Source organism: Heterodontus francisci, chromosome 7 (genome assembly GCF_036365525.1).
Source record: "Heterodontus francisci isolate sHetFra1 chromosome 7, sHetFra1.hap1, whole genome shotgun sequence".
Classification (NCBI taxonomy): domain Eukaryota; kingdom Metazoa; phylum Chordata; class Chondrichthyes; order Heterodontiformes; family Heterodontidae; genus Heterodontus; species Heterodontus francisci.
Window position 1 is genome coordinate 77,436,210 of NC_090377.1, and position 22,845 is coordinate 77,459,054.

The 22,845-nt window shown below is 41.8% G+C and overlaps 1 protein-coding gene across 2 annotated transcripts in view; it reads right to left on the reverse strand.

The window, feature by feature from the left end:
• LOC137372081 (endoplasmic reticulum junction formation protein lunapark-like) overlaps positions 1–22,845 on the reverse strand; it is a 130,084-nt gene that overhangs the window by 81,460 nt on the left and 25,779 nt on the right. For both annotated transcript variants that reach the window (XM_068035460.1, XM_068035461.1), the window contains exons 4-6: positions 18,566–18,753; positions 12,496–12,554; positions 12,315–12,355 (exon numbers count right to left, since the gene is read on the reverse strand). In XM_068035460.1, the coding sequence (XP_067891561.1) occupies positions 12,315–12,355; positions 12,496–12,554; positions 18,566–18,753 (288 nt within the window). The remainder of the gene's footprint in view (positions 1–12,314; positions 12,356–12,495; positions 12,555–18,565; positions 18,754–22,845) is intronic.

The following is a 22,845-nucleotide window of genomic DNA, read 5'->3' on the forward strand; positions in this document are numbered from 1 at the left end:
CTCATTACAGCCTTGGTCCAAGCATTGACAAAAGAGCTGAATTCCAGAGCCGAGGTAAGAGTGATTGCCCTTGACATCAAGGCAACATAGAGAGTGTGGTATCAAGGAGCCCTAGTAAAATTAATGTCAGTGCGAATCAGGGGGAAAATTCTTCACTGACTGGAGTCATACCTAGCACAAAGGAAGATGGCTGTCATCGTTGGAGACTAATCATCTCAGCCCCAGGACATTACTGCAGGAGTTCTTCAGAGCGGTGTCCTAGGCCCAACCATTCTTAGCTGCTTCATCAATGACCTTCCCTCCACCAAAAGGTCAGAAAATGAGGATGCTCACTGATGATTGCACAGCGTTCAGTTCCATTCGCAATTCCTCAGATAACGAAGCATTCTTTGCTTGCATGCAGCAACACCTGGACAATATCTAGGCTTAGGCTGATAAGTAACATTCATGCCAGACAAGTGCCTGACAATGACCATTTCCAGTAAGAGAAATTCTAACCACCTCCCACTGACATTCAATGGCATTACCATCATTGAATCCCTCACCATCAGCACCCTAGGGAGGTGGGGGGTCATCATTGACTTGACTGGACCAGCCACCTGATACTGTGACTACAAGAGCAGGTCAGAAGCTGAGTAGCCCGTGGTGAATGACTCACCTCCTGACTCCCCAAAGCCTGTCCACCATTTACAAAGGCACAAGTCAGAAGTGTGATAGCATATTCTCCACTTGCCTGAATAAGTGCAGTTCCAATAAAAGTCAAGATGTTCAACAACCTGACAAAGCAGCCTGCTTGACTGGCAACCCCATCTAGCACTTTAAACATTCACTCCCTCCACCACCAACATACTGTGGCTGCAGGGCTGCAATGTGCATCATCATGATGCAATGCAGCAACTCACCAATGTGAGTCTGAGAGCAACTCCCAAACCCACAACCTCTACCACTTAGAAGAACAAGGACAGCAGGCACATGGGAACATCACCATCTGCAAATTATCCTCCAAGTCACACACCATCCTGACCTAGAAATAGATCACCAATCTTTTGTTGTCAATGGGTCAAAATCCAAAACATTTTTCCCAATAGCACTGTGGGAGTACTATTGCCACACAGACTGCAGTGATTCAAGAAGACAGCTCAGGACTACCTTCTCAATGGCAATTATGGATGGGCAACAAATGCGGGATTTGTCAATGATGCCCATGTCCTCTGAATGAATAAAAGGAAACAAAAAAGATAGCAGAAGTAGTATTTGGAGAATAGATTGGGAGGTTGAGCATTGATTGCTGTTGGAGCTGCACTCATCCAGGCAAGTGAAGAGTATTCCATCCTTGGAGCTGTTGGAAAGGTGTGTGGGCGTCACAAGGTGAGTCACAGAGCGGCTACAGGCCATTCTTCTGGGGTGAATAGCAGAGGTCGTGGTCTACATTGGCACCAATGGCATAGGCAGGAAGGGGGATGAGGTCCTAAAAGTAGATTTTAGGGAGCTAGGAAGGATATTAAAAAGCAGGACCTCAAAAGCAGTAATCTCAGGATTACTCCCAGTCCCAAGTGCTAGTGAGCATAGGAATAGGATGAACACATGAAGGAGGGAGGGCATCAGATTTCTGATGCATTAGGCTGGTTCTGGGGCAGGTGGGACCTGTACAAGTTGGACAGGTTGCATCTTAACTGGACTAAGACTGGGACTAATATCCTCGCAGGGAGATTTGCTACTGCTGTTGGGGAGTGTTTAAACTAGATTGGCAGGGGGATGGGACCTGAGAGGGAGCTCAGATTGGAAGGAACCAAAACTGGTAACTTCTCAGGGGTGTGGGAACCAGGAGGAAATATCAAGGAGGAATACCAAAGAGCACAGCATACTGAGAGAGATAGATAGCACTAGTAAAGACCTGCTAGGGTCTGTAAATGATATCCGACCCAAGCCTGACAAAACCCCATCCGATCCTGAGCCCAACCCGGCCCACGTCCTTCCATTTTTTTCCCACGCCCGAACCAACCCGACCATCAGTTAACTTATCTTCAGTTTTTCACTTTGCTCCTTACCTGAACAAGCTTAAAATAACTGTAACAAAACCACCTTTAAAGTCCAAAAAGTAAATCAACATTAGAGTTACTTACCTGAGGTGGTGATAGAGCGTGTCTGATCCGGCCCAGCCCAAGCCCAAATGTCGGACCTGGAAGTGCGACCCGACCCGAACCCGAAACATGCCGTTGGGTTCGGGTCGGGTAGCAGGCCTTTAAGTACTAGAGTAGGGAATAGTAAATTATTAGGTGCGGACAGAGTAAGGGAGAAAGTAAAGTTTAAATCAGGATTAATGTGCATGTATGTGAATGCACAGAATGTGGTTAATAAGATTGGTGAGGTACAGGCGCAGATTGCCATGTGGAAATATGATGTTATGGCTATAACAGAGACCTGGCTCTAAGAACAGCAGGACTGGGTGTTGAATACTACTGGATACAAGGTGTTCAGGAAAGCTAGGAAAGGGAAAAAAGGGGAAGAGGTGGTGGTATTGATTAAGGAGAGCATTTCAGTGCTGGAGAAAATGAATGTCCCAGAGGGGTCGAGGACAGAATCTATTTGGCTAGTGCTAAGGAACAAAAAAGGTGCAGTTACATTGCTCGTTGTTGTCTATACGCCACCAACTAGTGGGAAGGACGTGGAGGATCAAATTTGCAAGGAAATTACGAGAGGTGCAAAAAGTATAGGGTAGTTACAATAGGGGACTTTTAATTATCCCAACATAGACTGGGTTAGTAGTAGTGTAAAGGGCAGTGAGGGACAAGAATTCCTAGAGTGTGTTCAGGAAAATTTTCTACAGCAGTATGATCCTAGTCCAACAAGAAGGAGGCACTGCGAGACCTGGTTCTTCAGAATGAGGTGGACTAAGTATCAGTAGATCATTTAGGGGTCAGTGATCATTGTATCATAAGGTTTAGGCTGAGTATGGAAAAGGACAAAGAGCAATCCAGGGTAAGAATAATTAACTGGGGGAAAGCCAACTTCAACGGGGTGAGAATGGAGCTGGGGCAAATAAATTGGAATCAAAAGTTGGAGGAAAAATGGTAACTGAACAATGGGCTACCTTCAAAGAGATAGTTCGAGCACAGTCAAGGTGTGTTCCCTTGAAGGGGAAAGATAGGATAAACAAATTCAAAGCTCCCTGGACGACAAACGAGGTAGCGGTTAAGATAAAAGAAGAAAAAGTGTGCTTATGACAGGTGCCAGATAGAAAATGTTATTGAGAACCAGCCTGAATATGCAAGGTCCAGAGAGGGAGTGAAAAAGCAAAGACAGTGTATGAAGAGGGACTGGGATTCCCACTGATGTTAGCTGCCAAAGATTTCTATAGACATATAAATAGTAAAAGGGTGGGAAAAGGAAGAGTTGGGCCAATTGGACCATAAAAGGGATTTACGCATGGAGGCAGAGGGCATAGTTGAGGTATTAAATTAATACTTTGCATCTGTCTTCACTAAGGAAAAAGATGCAACCAAGGCAATGGTGAAAGAGGAGGTAAATTCAGACACTAGAATGGTTTAAAATGGATAAAGAGGACGTATTAGATAGGCTGTCTGTACTTAAAGTGGATAAAGCAACAAGACCGGAGAAGATGCATCCAAGGATACTGAGGGAAGTGAGGACGGAAATTGCGAAGGCACTGGCCATAATTGTTCAGTCTTCCTTAGACTCGGGGGTGGTATCAGAGGAGGACTGGAGAATTGCAAACGTTACACCCTTGTTCAAAAAAGGGTGTAAAGATAAACCCAGCAACTACAGGCCAGTCAGTTTAACTTCGGTGGTGAGGAAACTTCTAGAAAGAATAATTCGGGACAAAGTTAATATGCACAAATGCAGGTTAATTAAAGAAAGCCAGCATCAATTTCTTAAGGGAAAATCATGTTTAACTAACTTTCTGGAGCTTTTTGAAGCGCTAACATGGAGGATTGATGAGGGCAATGCAGTTGATATGGTGTACATGGACTTTCAAAAGGCGTATGATACAATGTCCACGCAACAGATTTGTGAACAAGGTTGTAGCTCATGAAATAAAAGGGACGGTAGCAACATGGATACAAAATTGGCTGAGTGACAGGAAACAAAGAGTAGTGATTAATGGATGTTTTCCGGGCTGGAGGAAGGTTTGCAGTAGAGTTCCCCAGGGGTCAGTGTTGGGACCCTTACTTTTCCTGATACATATTAATGACCTAGACCTTGGTGTAGAGGGCATAATTTCAAAGTTTGTGGATGATACGAAACCAGGTAGCATTGTGAACTGTGAGGAGGATAGTGTCGAACTTCAAAAGGACATAGACAAATTAGTGGAAGGGCAGGCAAGTGGCAGATGAAGTTCAATGCAGAGAAATGTGAAGTCATTCATTTTGGTAGGAAGAACATGGAGAGATAATATAACATAAAGGGTACAATTCTAAAGAGGATGCAGGAGCAGAGGGACTTGGGTGTATATGCGTGTAAGTCATTGAAAGTGGCAGGACAGGTTGAGAGAATGGCGAATAAAGCATACAGTATCCTGAGCTTTATTAATAGGGGCATAGAGTAGAACAGCAAGGAAGTTATGCTGAACTTGTATAAGACACTAGTTCAGCCTCAGTTGGAGTGTTACATCCATTTCTGGGCGCTGCACTTTAGAAAAGATGTGAGGGCATTAGAGAAAGTATTGAAAAGATTCACGAGAATGGTTCCATGATGAAGAACTTCAGTTGTGGAGGTAGATTGGAGAAGTTAGGACTGTTTTCCTTGGAGGAGAGAAGGCTGAGAAGAGACTTGATTGAAGTATTCAAAATCATGAGGGGTTTGGACAGAGTTGATAGAGAAACTGTTCCCACTTGTGAAAGGATCGAGAACGAGACGGCACAGATTTAAAGTAATGGGTAAGAGAAGCGAAAGCGACACAAGGACAAAGTTTTTCACGGAGCGAGTGGTTAAGGTCTGCAATGTGCTGCCTGACAACGCAGTGGAGGTTGGTTCAACTGAAGCATTCAAAGGGGAATTACCGTTATGCAAGAAGGAAGAATGTGCAGGGTTACAGGGAGAATGTGGGTGAGGGGTACTAAGTGAACTGCTCTTTCAGAGAGCCGGTGCAGACATGATGGGCCGAATGGCCTCCTTCTGCACTGTAAAAATTCTGCGATTCGGCGAGTCACTCTCCACAGAATGCCCAGCTCCTGACCTGCTCTTATAGCCACAGTATGTGTATGGCTGGTAAACTTAAGTTGCTTTATTTTCTACTGGATCCTTTGCATTGTAAATCATCTGCACTGGTTCACAAATACTTTTAGATCTGCTCCAATTTACTCTCATTCTGTTGCTTTCTATCCCATAGTCTCACAAATCTTAGTTTAGTCTCCATGCTGCAGGCTCTCCACTTCTCTCCACCTCTGCTTGTTAACCTTGTCAGTCTCCACTCCTCCCTAATTTACACCCACACTAATCTCTCTACCTCAGTCAGTTAAAACTACCACAAAAAAAACCAGGGAACTAACCCCATCGTCCAAAGGCAAATTCTTACAACACACAAGTCTGGGACAAGAAAAAGCCATCGAGCTGATAGAAAATCGTCCCTCAAGTTCATTCTCCCAGCGTAGATCTGAATGTATTTTCAACACCACCAATGTTTGCCCCTAGTATTCTTCTGGCAGGATGTTACAAATATCAACAAATTAAACACGCTTCTTCTTTTCCCATCTGTTTTCCATCTCCTTGTCCTAATAGCTACCTGCTGGGGTACGACTCCCAACACTCAAACAGCAATTATCCATTTGAGAATTTGACAGTGAATGCGTGTAAGGTATTCAACTGCAGGGGCGTCACAACCAAGCTAGAATCCTTTCTTCATCCAATCTCCATTCATGCATACCCTTTAGGAGTGAAAGGTTTGGTCAATTTTCCTTTCTCCAACTTGGGGTGCTCCAAATGTTGATAGTTCAGTGCAGATCAAGATTTAATCTGGGCTTTCCTGGTCTGTATGGTCCATAAGCTCAGTTACTTACTGGATAAACTCACTCAGTTATTAGAAGTGCATAAACATATATAGATAAATGAAAAGACTCATCTTAGCCAGATCCAAAACAAAATCATCTTAGCTACTTTGAACTTTAATTTCTCTTAACATCTTTCCATAGCCTCAATGGGATAATATCCTGCATCAGCCAGAAGTTCTCTGTTTTCTATTAAACGGTTTGTAGGTCATTCAAACCCATTAACTTCCTTCTATAAATTAGAGCATCTATTGCTTCTTTCCCATTTTTATCTTTTGTTTTTACAACGCCACTAAAATGCTTCCTCATCTTTCAGTTCTGGTAAAGAAATATATCTAAAACATTAACTATAGTCTTTGCTCTTTACAGGTACTGGCAGACATATGGCCTATTTCCAGCAATTTCATTTATTGTTCCAATTTCCAGCATTTACATTTTTCCCTTTTGTACTGTTTGATCCACTCTTCCAAGAATCCACCTTTGAGGTATGCAGTTTCTCACTACGATTTTAGTCTGACCTTGTCATCCTGTGCATCCATTCCCTTTTTTGTGACATGTACTAGCTGAAACTTGCTTTCTTCAGATCTCTCTTTGCAGCACCCACCTCCAGCTGATTTAGTGCACATGGATTCTAGTTAAAGTTTCAGGCTTTCCCTTTTAAATCCACTTAACAGCAGATATTTTTGTGATAGTCAGCACTCCATTGACCATTATGCTTCATACATCCACCCTCTCAAGGACATTTAGAGCTTCTCTCTTCAGCAGCGTTAGTTAAAATTACTCTGTACGAAAGATGCCATGTGTGATCTGGTGGGGGCAGGGTGGGGGGGGGCGAGACTCACAGGTGACAGAATTCCTTGAATTATATTTCTTCCTACCCCATTTCCATTAAACGCACCCACATGGCATTTTCTCAGTGCTTCACTTGCTCTGCTGCCATAACTTTGATGAATGTTCAGAGGAAATCCTGCTCGTCTCCTGAACTTCTGCCAAAACTATGGCAACAGAACAGAATATGCCCCGAGGAAATTTCTGGCAGCCATTCTTCTCCCCCAACCCTAATCTATCTCCATCACATCTGCTCTGATATTATACACCAGAACTTCTGAAATATCCTTCTTCCTCAGCTGAAGACTCCTGGCCATATGTAAACCATTTTTTTTGCTCCTCTGCTTTCACCCAGTCTTCCTCCTCTCCCAACAATGGGGTCCCCTTTGTCGTCATTTTCCAACTCAACAACTGCTGCATCCTCCAGCTTATCATCTACCATCTCGACACCAACCCCACAATTCCACCCCCAAGCACACAGTCATCTCTGCTCTGAGCTGAGACGCGAAAAAATGTTCGAGCAACAGTAGGAGTGCCATGAGCAATGGTGCAAATAGATAGACTAGATGGTGGCTGGGATGTGGGGTTTGTAGTTCAGCTGAGGTTCAAACATAACACCAGGGCTACACACCATGGAACTCAACCATAGCGGGCAGCAGAGAGGGATGATGACAGAGCTGAAGTGTAGATTTTTCTCAAGGAGCAATAGATTTTCAGGTCCCTGACCAATCAAGGTCATAGTTAATACTCAATAGCATTGAAGTGGAGCATCATTCTGAAAAGTGGAAGAAAACTGTCATATTCTAACTGAGCCACAAATACAACTGTTACAAATAAGTTGCTGATTAGAAACCTAACGATTTTCTTCCAACTGAACATATTTATCCATAAGGTTATTCCTCACAAGTGTTATTGATTTAATTTTTGAAAAGTTATATGTTTCATTGATTATGGACACATTGACCAATTTCTGAACTAATACTGCCACATCAATCTGATGAGGATCAGGTTTTCAAAATAAACAAGTTGTTTTATTTGGAGGGGCGGGGGTAGTTGGAGGGAAATAAAGATTAGTACAACAACGATGAGGAGAGTTTTATTGCCATTTGTGAAAAGCTGAAACATGGAATGCAGAGTAGTACGGAGGTAAAAAAGGCATGGATGAGTGATTTAGTAATCAAACGTGCAATAGTCCTGGTTTGTATGACTTAATATTGCATGTTTAAGCCATTAAGGCAGAATCCACCAATTTGTTTTGGGAGTGCTTGAACTGAGTTTGTATTCACTGTTAGATATTCTAGTTCATAAGGCAACAGAAGCATGAAAGGTACTCCAAGTTTTGTTTAGTAGAGATTTCTTTAAATTACAGTCATGTATTCTAGCTCTGCACAAAAGTCACCTCATCCACCTTATATTGTCCTATTGATTTAATCATGACTAAAGAAACTCCATGGCCAGAACTTTATGCCCCCCCCAAGGAGTGAGGTGGTGTCAGGGGGAGGGGTAAAATGGAGCGGGAGGCTCGGGGAGCCCTTCCCCACCTCCGCCACCACTTTACGCAGGGCAGCAGCAGCGAAAAATGGCTTGCCCGCCCCAGGCCAATCAAGGCTCTTAAGTGGCCACTTAATGGCCTCCGCCTGCCACCACAAGGATTTTACCCATGTAAAAGTAAGCGGCCCAGCCCCGAGAAAAGCCACCTGTTAAAAGCAGATGGCTCTCTGACAGTCTGGGAGGGCCCTCCTGATCAGGCACCACTCCCGGTGGCACTGCTGGGACTAATGGCTGCCGGCCCGCTGATTGGCTGGCAGCTCTATTAGGCGTGACTTCCTGCCTCAAGCAGGTGGAAGTCCTGCTTCAGAACAATTAAAGGCCAGGGACCCACAAAATGCGGGTCGGATCCCCAGGCCAGGAGGAAGCGGGCTCGCCACCAACTTTTCAGTCAGTGGACGGCTCCCGTTCACCAAGGGCAAAATCCCAGCCCATGTTTCTCAAGTACAGTAGGAGTCCTTGTTTATCGAGATCTACACAAAAAAGGGAAAACCAGGATCAAGTGTTCTGCTGCCTCTGACCCCTCCCTTTCCCAATTCCTCCTCCCAACTGAACCCCCAACCCTCCATTACCAGCTTTCCCTAGCACTCAATTAACTTCCTGTTCATGAAGACCATGACCTGATACCTTAACCCCTTCCTATCACTGTTCACAATCCAACTTCTTTCCTTGGCTCCATACCTTGCAATTATGTCTCCAACATTCCATGTTCCAGCTGGTCAAAGTCACAAAAGGCATTCTGTGTGACTGATCTCAAATCACAATCCCTCTTTGAACTCTCTGCTGGCTATGAAGTAGTCATCAGAATCATTCTCCCCCTCCTCAAGTGTTTCACTTCCACAGTCCACCTCCATGGCACTGCTCTTATGGTTCTGGTTTTAATTGTTAAATTGTAGGCTTTATATTGCCTTCAATGGCTTCTACTAACAAACATGTGGGCTCCTTTGGTGTACCCCAGGACTACATCCTTCCCTGCCTCTTTCATTCATATATTATCCCTTGTTGACATTATTCAGAAGAATTGGTTCAGCTTGCACTTGTACAGACAGCTCCATGTTTTTGCCTCTTTCACCAACCCCAAGCATATTACCATTTTTTTTCAATTGTCTGCCCCAACATTCAGACCAGGAGAAGGCAAAACATCCTTCAGTCAAATGTCAGCAAAATTGAAGGTCTTCCTCTTCAACTCTTGTAAATATCTTTGCACCATCAACCAACTTAATTAACTTCCCAGGTTGCACCTTAGTTAAGCCCAGCAATACAGAACTTTGGTATACTGCTCAACTTCTTTCCATTCATCCAGTGTGTCATCAGGACCGCTTTATTTCATCTCTAATATCATGTGCCTCTGCCCATACATCCCCTCTTCTGCTGTCATGCTCGATTACCTTTCGGCTCAATTTTGCTAAAGCTCTCCATCCAGCTTTCACCCTCCCCAAAATTACAACTCATCCAAAAGCACTGCTGCCCATATCCTCACCAACATCAAGGTCCACATCCCCACGCTCCAGTGAACTGACTTTGATCACTGTCCCTGCCTTCAAATCTCACCGTGGCCTTGCACCAATCTCAATCATTTCTCGGGACACATTTCTGCACATACACATTCTGACAATGGCTTGCTTCTGCACCACCACTTTTGGCAGCTCCTTTAGCTACTATACTCCATCTTCTAGTACACTCCCTAAACACTTTTGCCTCATCATCTGCTTCCCCACCTTCAAAAGCCTTAACACCCATCTCTTCAATCATCTATTTGCCTAATCCTGCACTTTTCTCCCTTTTCCCTCTCCTATTCCTTGGCCACCTGTAAAGTGCTTCAATACGTGTCTGCATACGAAAAACACAATAGGAATACAAGTAGTAAATGTTGGAGAGCAGAAATTTTAAACTTTCATTTTTCTTCTAATGCTTATCATGCAAAGAAATTAAGTGCTTGAAGGGAATATTTGATTACTTCTGCCAAACATTAGTCTGATACAGTGTGATTCCTATAATCTGCCCAGAAATCTGCCTTAAGCCAAACCTCAAGAAAACATCCTTTACTGCTTCAGTCTAAACATTTTCACTTATTACTCCAGTCATGCTTATAACCTTCAAAAGAGTAAGATTACCAAGTTAGATTTTTTTAAATAAATGGTCAGCTTTATGCAATCAACCTTTATCCAGTCAGTCAGTCTGCTCGATTCCAGCACTGAGATGTCTTGTCCCCGAATGTTAGGGCTACACCTTTCTTCGTTATCTTTCAGACAGAACAAGGAATGACTACATTTTTTTCCCCAAATACAGTGTATATTTTGTGCTCAAGCTGTGGGCTGTTAGAATTAAGGATTGGAACAATTTGCATTCTGGGGTCCCAGTGTCAGCAATCAATTGATTCCAGGTCAAATATAACATGATTAGATACAGAGTATCTCACTCTAATACTTCAACCATGTTACTCAACCCCATTTAAAAATGTAACCCTCGTTCTATGAGAGATATTTTACATTTCCTACACCAGCTAATCTGTGGCTTTCCTGACTGAGCCTGCACTGTTGACGTGGATTGTGTGTCAAAATTAAAATCATATACAGTCAACAGAAAATATGTTAATCCCATAAGTGAGAGCTTGACTTGAAGCCAGCTTTCACTAGTAAAAGATCAGGTCATGCATCATTCAACCTTAGGATTGGCTATTCTAAAAGTTTACTATGTACTTTAAGTAAAGTTGCAACCAAAATTTTCAAAGCCAAACTTAAACTGCGTGCTGTCAGCAAAGTATCCATAATCTTGGCAGAGCTGTTAAAGCTAATAATGTATGTTGCATTAGATACTGAAGTAATATGCACAGCCTAATTGGGTATAGAAGCTAGTCTCTAAAAGCCATTATTAAGTACTTAACTGAATCGATCCTACAAAAGTCATCTTGCCAACCTCGAATATTCAATTATTTTTGTTGTGCTTGACACAAATTTTGCAGTTTACAAGATAAACATAAATGACTGCACATTGAATGACCAAACAAGTAGCAGAAGCAACTCTTAAAATGCTCAGTTTTACAACCTTTTCCTCGACTTATGTAAACTGAAATTTCAGACATATTTGATTAGTAGAATTATATGTACATGACACATAAATAACCAACACTCAAGCAAAATAAGTTGCCTGCAATTATTTAGTTAAATACATAGCTTTCATTTTCTCCAATAACAGTTGAATACTATCGATTCTGACCCCCAAAATTGTGATTGAGTTATTACCTGACTAAAAACTAAGCTTTACTGAGATAACTGACTGCAAACAAGTTTCATGTTCAAAAAATATTAGTCTTAAACTATGATTTAATTGCTCTTGGCTTTTGTGTGGTTCTTTTTTCTTAAACTGCAAAAGACTTAGTTTCTGGTGCATCTTTTTCTGTCAATTTGCGTTTTCACTTGTCTTGCTTTACTCTTAAATTGATTTATAGCTTTCTTTGTGGACAGTCATGGTTGAAGATACCCTCCAGATAACCTAATGTGCGACAGCATGTCAATTACTAGCCTTTTAGCATGGCTGCTCCTGTTCAAGACTGGGCAAGCATTTTTTTTTTAAAGCAGCCAAGAAACAATGTGTAATAGCTCAAACAGTTAAGTTCGCTATCTACTACACCAAGACTTGAATTGAGAGATCAACTAAAAATAAAAAATGCAGAATCCATTATTGCATGCTTAGAAATATGGACAAACACAATTAACATATTTAATCTAAAATTTATTTCTCTCACACGAGAACACTATGCTGAGGTTGCAGTTAGTGGAGATATACAGGAAAATAAAAAGTTGGCAAATGCCAGCTGGACGCTTACAATACTTAAACACTACAAAATTAGTAATTGGGACAGCAGATAGATCTAAGTGAAATGGTTTTAAAAGAAGAATCTGGAATAGAAAATCATCTTAAAACGCTACTTACGATTTTTTTTTTCTGTACTTTTAAATCTTCTAGAGCTTCACCTGTAATAAAATGTTAATTAGCAGTCTGGTGGCTTTCAAAAATAACCAATGGCAAATATATGGTTAAAAAATCATAAGACAATACAGAGTGTATAAAAATGCAATTTTTTTTTTTACAAAGGAGGTCCTTCAAAACTCACTGTTCCTTTCAGTTCTTTGGCAAAACAGCCAAATCAAAATTTTCCGTATTAACCATACCCTGAAAAACATAATAAGCATAAGCAGCACATAAATATGATTAAGAATTAAACAGATCAGGCATACAGAGTAAATCTGAGCCAAAGTAACAAATGATTCACTGGAACATAATTATACAGTATAACAGTTTTCCTTGTTAACTTCAGTGGACAAAGTCTTCTGAGGGAAGCACCAGCCAGAAAAAAAGATGGTTACCTAATATCTCCAATATCCTTGGATAATAGGGGAGTACAGTTCAGGTTGTGAAAGATTCCAGAGATAGCTTAAATATCGATTCCATAAATAACAATCCTACCAGAAGTTATGTTTAAATTGCGTGGTAAAGGTGCAGTGTTGTGTCATGGACCCCTTCAGTTCTCCTTTTCTCTTAAAACGAAAGCCAGAGTGCAAAAAGTCGCATATATTGGTTTTATTAAGACAGTTTATCCAAAATGGAAGGTTTCTTATATTGAATGAAAGAGGCACATTTCAATAGTGAAGGCATAATCCATGCCTCAGCAGTGTGCTTGGTACACTCAAGTCCATAGGTCAGAAACTTTAAACCAGAAAGGGTACCTACAGCAAATTAATATACTTAATCAATTCCATCATCTCATCCACCACTCCCACGTCACCCATCCTATGCGATCCCCTCCCTCACACTCCTCCCATGCAATCCCCATCCCATCCAATCCCTATCCCATGCCATTCCCCCATCCCATTCTTCCCATGGCACCTCCTTCCTCTCATGCCATTCCCATCCCACTTCCATATTGACCCTGACCCTCCGGTTAAATTTGTATACTTAAACAATCCCATCATCTCATCCATCCCTCCCATTCCGTCCCCATCCCAAACCACCCCTCCAATGCCATCCGCTCCCTCCCACTCCATCCCTTCCTCGTATACAAGCCCCATCCCATGCCATCTGTATCCCATTCATCCTTCCCTTGCCATCCCCATCCCTCCCATCATCATCTTAGAGTCTATTTTATTATTTAATTCTGCGATGTCAAACCTGTTTTATCCCAATCTACCCAAAATCTCTCCAGTACCAATCACCACAGTCTCCTCCCCAGGCACTAGGCACCGTCCAAAGATGGGTCTTCCCCATTCAACAGATGCCTTGTATTGAATCAATCAAAAAAACTGTCACTCAACACACGCTGCACTTAACATTACAACAAAATATAACAATATCTAATCAACCAAATGTCAGTCCACAGGTACAAAACTTCAATGGACCTTACAAAACACTCCACTAAGACCTACAAACTCAACAGAAGTTGTCCTATTTTTAAAATGGGTCTCCCTCTACGATCCCTATATTACACTGATTGAGGTAAAGCCTAGTCTCTATTTTATATTATACTGGTTATATTTAACCTCAGCCTATATTTGAGATTACATTGATTAAATTTTACCTTAATCTCTCTCTAATTGATATCATTGTCTCGCGAGTGCATACTAAACTCACCTCTCACGTGAAAAGCTTGAACATATCCACTGCAGACCTGATATCTCATTTGGAGCCAAATCTAAATGCCAAAAAAAGTTTTCATTTGCACAACTTGGCCTCCCTCACAGTAGGAAATGGGGCCAATAAACATTCTGCTGAGTGCTGGCTCCACCCATCAATTCAACCCACCGACCAAACAGAAAAGTGCAGACAGACAGAAACTGCATATTATAATAGATTGTGTCCCCACACTGCTAGATTGCTAAACAGCCATGGTACATTATAGTAAGTGAATTAAGTTAAAATGGATGTGGTTTCTTTTCTGAATTTAAAGTTGAAGATTTGAGATGCCTTGCATGCAACAAAAAGACACTTTTGAACATGGGTTAAAGAATAAAGGCTTTCTTTGATCCAGGGCGATTGTGAATTTAACAACATTTGCCCAAAGATTGCAAAATGCAAACTCACATAGCTCTGCTGCAAGTTGTAATTCAGAACCGTATACCACTACTCTTAAAAAAAAAGGGCCACGTCACCAGTTGGTCCCTGCAATATATTTTAATCTGAGGGAAAGAGTCTGCATTATCAAATGTCAAAACATCTTAGTTATTTAGACATTCAATTTAACAAAGTTTGATGGGGAATTCTTTCTTCAAAGGGCCAAGTATACTCAACTAGGGTGTTTTTTGTACAGCCGGAAACCCCAGGGGTGAGCTAGCATAGAGCTCTGGTTCAGGTGAAGCATAGTGTTCCGGTTCAGGTGAAGCATAGTGTTCCAACAACATACAAACATCTTTTTCTGGAAAATTGACTATAAGGGGCTTCACACAATGGAAGATTACTAGAGAAAGCAAAAGAAAGATGGACAGCTTTCTGGGCAGATTCAAATCATGGTTTAAACAAGGGCACAGAATATAATTTGTGTTTTTTTTTTAAAAAGAATCTTCATAGGACGGTGTGGCCTGTCAATATAGTAAACTAACCCTATCCCCTGAAAAAATGTATAAAGGGTTGAACACATCAGAGACCTTTACTGCAAGGATGAGGGACCAAAACTACAGTTAAGGGATTGAGACCTCAAACAGAAGGAACCTTGCTAAATCACCGGGAAGAGAACTTACAATCCAGGTAAACCAGGTAATTACAGGCCGGTGAGTCTAATACCAGTGGTAGGGAAACTATTGGGAAAAAATTCTGAGGGACAGGATTAATCTACACTTGGAGAGGCAGGGATTAATCAAGGATAGTCAGCATGGCTTTATCAGGGGGAGATCATGCCTAACAAACTCGATTGAATTTTGAGAGGCGGTGACTAGATGTGTAGAAGAGGGTAAAGCAGTTGATGTAGTCTACATGGACTTCAGTAAGGCTTTTGATAAGGTCCCACATGGGACATTTGTTAAGAAGGTAAGAGCCGATGGGATCCAGAGCAATTTGGCAAATTGGATCCAAAATTGGCTTAGTGGCAGAAAGCCACGGTGATGGTTGAGGGTTGCTTTTGCAAGTGGAAGCCTGTGACCAGTGGTGTACCGCAGGGATCGGTGCTGGGACCCTTGCTGTTTGTAGTGTACATTAATGATTTGGACGTGAATATAGGAGGTATGATCAATAAGTTCACAGGTGACACAAAAATTGGTGGCGTCGTAAATAGTGAGGAGGAAAGCCTTAGATTGCAGGACGATATAGATGGGCTGGTAAAATGGGCAGAGCAGTGGCAAATGGAATTTAATCCTGAGAAGTGTGAGGTGATGCATTTCGGGAGGACTTGAGGTGATGCATTTCGGGAGGACTAACAAGGCAAGGGAATATACAATGGATGGTAGGACCCTAGGAAGTACAGAGAATCAGAGGGACCTTGTGGCACTTGTCCATAGATCGCTGAAGGCAGCAGCACAGGTAGATAAGGTGGTTAGGAAGGCTTATGGGATAACTGCCTTTATTAACCGAGACAGAATATAAGAGCAGGGAGGTTATGATGGAGCTGTATAAAATGCTAGTTAGGCCACAGCTGGAGTACTGTGTATAGTTCTGGTCACCACACTATAGGAAGGATGTGATTGTATCGGAGAGGGTGCAGATGATATTCACCAGAATGTTGCCTGGGCTGGAGCATCACAGCTATGAAGAAAGACTGGATAGGCAAGGGTTATTTTCCTTAGAGCAGAAAAGGGGGGACCTGATTGAGGTATACAAAATTATGAGGGGCATAGATAGGAAGAAACATTTTCCCTTAGTGGAGGTGTCAATAACCATGGGGCATAGATTTAAGGTTAGGGGCAGGAGGTTTAGAGGGGATTTGAGGAAAAAAAATTTCACCCAGAGGGTGGTTGGAATATGGAACACACTGCCTGAAGGGGTGGCAGAGGCGGGAACCCTCACAACATTTAAGCAGTATTTAGACTAGCACTTGAAATGCCATAGCATACAAGGTTATGGGCCAAGTGCTGGAAAATGGGATTACAATAGATAAGTGCTTAATAGCTGGCACAGACATAATGGGCCAAAGTGCCTGTTTCTGTGCTGTATAACTCTATGACTCTAATCAACAAGAATGGCCACCCGGGAGATTGTGCGACAAGTTGGTAATATAATTAAGCATTCTATTTCTAGGTATTGTTGAAACATTTACTCACTGAGAGTAGAGGAACATTGTCGAAGCATTCATTTACTGGGAGTAAAGTCATCAGTTTGTTCTCTGTAATTCGCAAGTCAAACCAAACTAAAAGTTTGGGTTGCTGCTTTCGATTCTTACATTAACAAGAATGGGTATAGAAAAGTTGAACCCGAATAAATTGTGTTCTTTTTATTCATTCTGGGGATATGAATGTCACTGGCAAGGCCACCTATTATTGCCCATTCCTAGTTCCCCTTTAGAAGTTGGTGGTAAAGCCTTTTTCTTGAACTGCTGCAGTACACATAGTTAAGACACACCTACAAATGCTGTTGAGTAGCGAGTTCCAGAATTTTGAACCAACAACCATGTGGGGAAAAGTACTTGGAAGTGGTGTTGTTCCCATGCACCCAATACCCTTGTCCTTCTTGGTGGAGGAGGTTGGGAGTTTAGGAGGTGCTGTTGAACAGGCCTTGCTAAGTTGCCGAAGTGCATCTTGTAAATAGTGCATGCTGCAGTCACAGTAGCTGGTGGAATAGGGAGTGAATGTTTAAGGTGGTGGATGGGGCTCTTTTGTCCCAGATTGTGTTCAGCTTCTGAGTTTATTGCAGCTGCACCTATCCAGGCAAGTGAAGAGTATTCCATCAGTCTCCTGATTTGTGCCTTGTAGACGGTGTAGAGGCTTTGTGGAGTTAGGAGATTAGTTACTCATCACAGCATTCCCAGACCCTGACCTGCTCTTGTAGCCACAGTATTTATGTAGATAGTCTGGTTAGGTTTTTGATCAATGACAACCCCCAGGATGCTGACAGTGGAAGATTTGACAATGGTAATGTCACTGAATATCAAGGGGAGGTGGTCAGACTGACTCATGTTGGACATGGTCATTGCCTAGCACTTGTGTGGTGCAAATGTTACTTGCTACGCATCAGCCCAAGCTTGGCTGTTGTCCAGCTCTTGCTGCATGCAGGCATGGACTGCTTTGTTATCTGAGGAATAGCAAAGAGCAATGATTACTGTGCAATTAGCAAACAGCACTATGTCTGTCCTTAGGATGGAAGGAAGATCAGGATGAAGCAGCTGAAGATTGTTGGGGCTAGGACACTACCCTCAGGAACAGCGAGGTCCTGGGGCAGTGGTGATTGGTGTCCAATTTCCTTTGTGCTATGTGTAACTCCAACCACTGGAAAATTCTTCCTGATTTGCATCAATTTACGTCTTATTAGCACTCCTTGGTGGCATACTACATCAAATGCTCCCTTGATGTCAATGGTAGTCACTTTCACTTCACTTCTGGAATTCAGCTCTTTTGTCTCCATTTGAACAAAAGCTGCAATGAGGTCTGGACCAGAAAGTCCAGGCAGAATCCAAACTGGTTTGACACAACCATAACCTCAAGTTCAGAAAGAAGGCAGATAGTTCACATTTAACTATGTCACATAGATGTTGGTGAGCGTGTGGAACAGCAACCAAGAAAACAGTGGAGGTGAAAAGTATCAATAAATTCAACAAGGAGATGGAGAGTTTTTTAGTAAACAATATCAGAAGGAAATAGAAGAGACACAGTACAGTAATGTAATTTTTTTAAAGGTTGGGACTGCCCAAATGGAATAGTCTTATACATTCCTATGTAATCAACTTAAATGACCTCTTCTGGGCCACACTGTCCTTTCAAAGAGACTATAGATAACTGTTGATGATTCAGATGGTAATATTTTACTCCACTTAAATGGGCTATGCAATTCATACAATCTGGAAAAAAAATCTTCAGGATTTTTAACTATCACAATTCACCTAAGAGATTGCTTCAATTTTTTGGTATTCACTTATGTGAGCTTTAGTATTAGCATATAATCTTCTTTTGTAACTATAAATCTTTTAAATTGCACCAATAATAGCAAAATTGGACTATCAAGATGGCTTTTCCAAAGTAATCCAAACTGATATTAACAAGATTACTTACAGTAAAGGAAAGAAAAACCCTGGAAGTGCCAAGGTTAGTCGTGCAGTCCATTCTTCCGGAAAACACCACAGGTACACAATTATAAAGGTTATGATATAAAGAACGGATGAATAGAGAACCAGTCTTCCAACCCAGATCTTTTGCAGTCTCTGATTCTTTTCCTTGAATTCTTCCAAATCATTTATTTCCTATAAATAAAAACAACTAATTAAATTCTACAAAATTTGTACCATTAAAGGGTTAGTTTTAGATAAATGGTTCAAACTTCTACTATATGTGGAGTTAGACATCATTTCTAGTGTTAAAATGTTGCATTACACTCAAGCAGCACCACCACTCCCATCCTATACCCCCAAATTTTATATTTTATTCGGAAAATGTATGTGAAGTGTTTGTAATACAAACTTAAAACATTATATATCACAACTATAGCCAATAACCCTGCTTCTCAAAAATAAATCGACAGATTTTATCTGATTAGAATCTAAGTTACAAAGGAAATGGGGATAACATAATAAAAGATTTAATGGATCCTGTTGTGAAGTAAAACACAATAAATAGAGATGCCTCTAAATTAAGTTTTGCAGCTCTAAAGGGAAGTTGCTTAAAAAAAAGTCTATTTTTTAATCTGTTACAAGACATTCCAAATTCAGTGAATTGTTTTGTATCCTCTCCAGAAGAAAAACACTTCAAATGCATATTGCCTTACTATCTGGGGGAGGAACATTACAAGTGGGCCTCAACAAAGGCTGCAAATTCACTATTTTAACCTCATCCTTCTGATTCTATCTCCTTTCTGAAATCTGCTTAAAGCTCTTTCATTTTTCATTCTGTAGCAGCATGCATACTATTCTTGTTCTCATTCAACTTTATTCTCTCCCTCCCCACTATTAAAGGCCGCAGAGGTTTTCAGCTGTTTCTTTTCAATCCATAGCAAAGTTGCCAGGAGAAAGTAATCTAACAAGGTTCAGGTTTATTTCTAGTCAAGAGGACTCTCCACTGTAATTATTTTGTTTACAGTATTGACTCCCATGTCAAGATGGGGCAGGGTGGGGGAAGGAATGAAAGAGGAAGACAAAAAAACATCCATTGTATACATACTTTTTAAAAACTGAATATTTTAATATCCTGGCTAGGCCTGACATTATTTCTCTATTAGAATGGTGTCAAGTGCAAACTGTACTGAGCTATCTATAAATAATAAAGTCCAAGGGGTGCAGACTTGAATGTATATGGCGCTCAACTGTTTAAGTCATTCACCATCAGATCTGGTTGGACCACAAACATCACCATGCCCTGCTCCCCTCTGCTAAAGCTGTAGACTACTCTCAGATTATCCTGGAATGCAAAGATAACCCACAGGTTCTTTTTTCCACTACTAACAGTCTCTTGAAACCCCTCTCCCCTGCATCCCCCACCCCTGCAACAAGTGTGAGCAGCTCATGGACTTCTTTGTCACTAGGCTTGAGACCATCCATTCAGCTGCCTTTACCACATGCCTTCCATCAAGCTTCCACCAGGTTTCCTCTTGCCCAAGCCCTAAACTCGTATAATTCTCTAATTTCTTTCCCATCTTTCTTCGTGCCCTCTCCAAGCTCACCTTAACAGAAAAAATTATCTGCTCTCTTGACTCTATTCCCATTAAACTGCTGACCACCTATCCTCCCTTCCATCCTGTATCCTGGCTGATATTGTAACAATTCCATCTTCTCAAATACTGTCTACTTCCATTTCAAATCTGCCATCGTCTCTCTCCTCAAAAAGGCACCACTGACCCAACTGTCTGTACACACTACCAGGCTGTCTCGAACGTCCCTTTTCTCTCCAAAGTCCTTGAACATGTCACCTCCCAAATCTTCCCAACAACTCCATATTTGAACCTTCAGAATCAGGTTTCCTCCCCTGCCACAGCACTGAAATGGCCCTAATCAAAGTCAGAAATTACATCCTCTCTAACCATGAAGCACTACTCTTCCTCAACCTTATCTACGTCTCTGTACCCTCTGACACAATTAACCACACTACCCTCCTCCAACTCTTTTCTGTTGTCCAGCTGACTGGGACTGTCCTTACCTGGCACCATTTTTTCCTTACCCAGTGTTACGACTGAGGTGGGAGGAGTGCACTGTCTTTTCTAGTTCCACTTCTCCACAGGTCGCAACATATATTTAAATGTTTACCCTGTTACAGCCAATCATACACACGTATTTTATTCTGGGATTAAAAAAATAATCAACCTGGTTTCTTCAATAAACAACAAAATCATCTGTTTATAATGAAACAAGACTTAACCAGTAACAAAGCAAAGCATTAACACAGATTGAAATAGAAAAGTTCCCATTTTTAAAATTCCCCAATTATACTCACACACACACTGGAAAAAAAATGCAGAAGTTCTCTCTGCAGAGGTCTGTTACAAAAGAAAAAGACAAAAAAAGACAACTTTGGCCAAATACTTGCTAATTCATAACGAAACAGGAGAAGATATTGAAGGATGTCAGTTGTCCCCTTTTTGGTCTGGCTTCCAGGTATACAGAGACGGATCACAGGGATCGTTTCAGAAGCAGTCCATTCTGGAGATGTGAAGAATTATTCTAGTAGGCTTTGCAGGAGAAATGTGGCATCAGGATTTTCCGCCTACACACAAACTTGAATCACAGGATTTTTTTAAGCTTCTCAGGAGCTATGTAGCACCAGGGATTTTAGCTCTCCCACACTGGATACCGGTGCAGGATTTCCTCAAAGAGGTAGACAAGGTGGTGAGCTGGGTGGTTTCTATTTCTTCCCTGGCATGAAAACACCAACTGTCTTCAAGCAGTTCACACCCCAACTGCACCGAAAACAATATCCAAACCCCAGAGAGCTGACCTCTTGACCTTCATAAACCTTGACATGTGGCTTCTCTGTAACCATTTTCCCCCAGATCACCAAGGGTTTCTGTTGTTTACTGAGCCCAAAGCACATAATTTCCAGCACAGGTGGCTTCCAAACAACATCTCAAGTGTCCTTTCAGTGAACTTGGTGGAAAAAAAACACATCCATGGAGTCTTTTCAATTTTAACAATTGTCCTCAAAAATTAAATGGAAGCACTTTCATTACACCAGTCGTAACCAGAGAATCTCCTTAATGCCATCTCTTCCTAGCCACGCACTGTTAACTCTGGAGTCCTCGAAGATCTATTATGGTTCCACTCCTATTACATATCTCCAAGCTGCACCTCCAGCAACATCTGAAGATATGATGTCATGTTCTACACGTATGCTGATGGCAGCTCAACCTCATCACCTCTCTCAATTCCTCCACAGCCTTTCTATTGTCAGACTGCTTGCCCAACTTCCAGACTTGGATGAGACACGATTTCAACAACCTTAATTTATATAGTGCCTTTAATGAAATAAAATGTCCCAAAGCACTTCACAGGAGCATTATAAAAAATATGACAAAGCCACAAAGGAGATACAACAGCAGATGACTCAAAAGCTTGGTCAAAGAAGTAGGTTTTAAGGAGCTTCTTAACAAAGGAGGTACAAAGCAGAGAGGTTTAGGGAGAGAATTCCAGAGCTAAAGGCCCAGGCAACCAAAGGCACAGTAGAGCAATTAAAATTAGGGATGCTCAAGATGCCAGAATTAGAGCACAGATATCTGAGAGTCATGGGACTGGAGGAGACCATGGAAGGATTTGAAAACAAGGATGAGAATTTTAAAATCGAGATACCTGTGTGGAATTTGCAAGTTCTCCCTGTGTCTGCGTGGGTTTCCTCCGGGTGCTCCAGTTTCCTCCCACAGCCAAAAGACTTGCAGGTTCGATAGGTAAATTGGCGATTATAAATTGCCCCTAGTATAGGTTTGTGGTAGGGGAATATAGGGACAGGTGAGGATGTGGTAGGAATATGGGATTAGTGTAGGATTAGTATAAAAGGGTGTTTAATGGTCGGCACAGACTCGGTGGGCCGAAGGGCCTGTTTCAGTGCTGTATCTCTAAATCTAAAAAAAAATACTGCTGATATGGAAGCCAATGCAGGTCAACAAGCACAGGGGTGATGGGGGAAACAGGACGGTGCAAGTTAGGACACAGACAGCAGAGTCCTGGATGACCTCAAGTTTACGGAGGGTAGAATGTGGAAGGCTGTCCAGCAGTGCACTGGAATAATCAAGTCAAGAGATAACAACGGCATGGATGAGGGTTTCAGCAGCAGATAAGCTGCGGCAGGGGTAGCATCGGGCATTGTTATGGAGTTGGAAGTAGGCGGGCTTAGTGATGGCATGGATATGTGGTCGG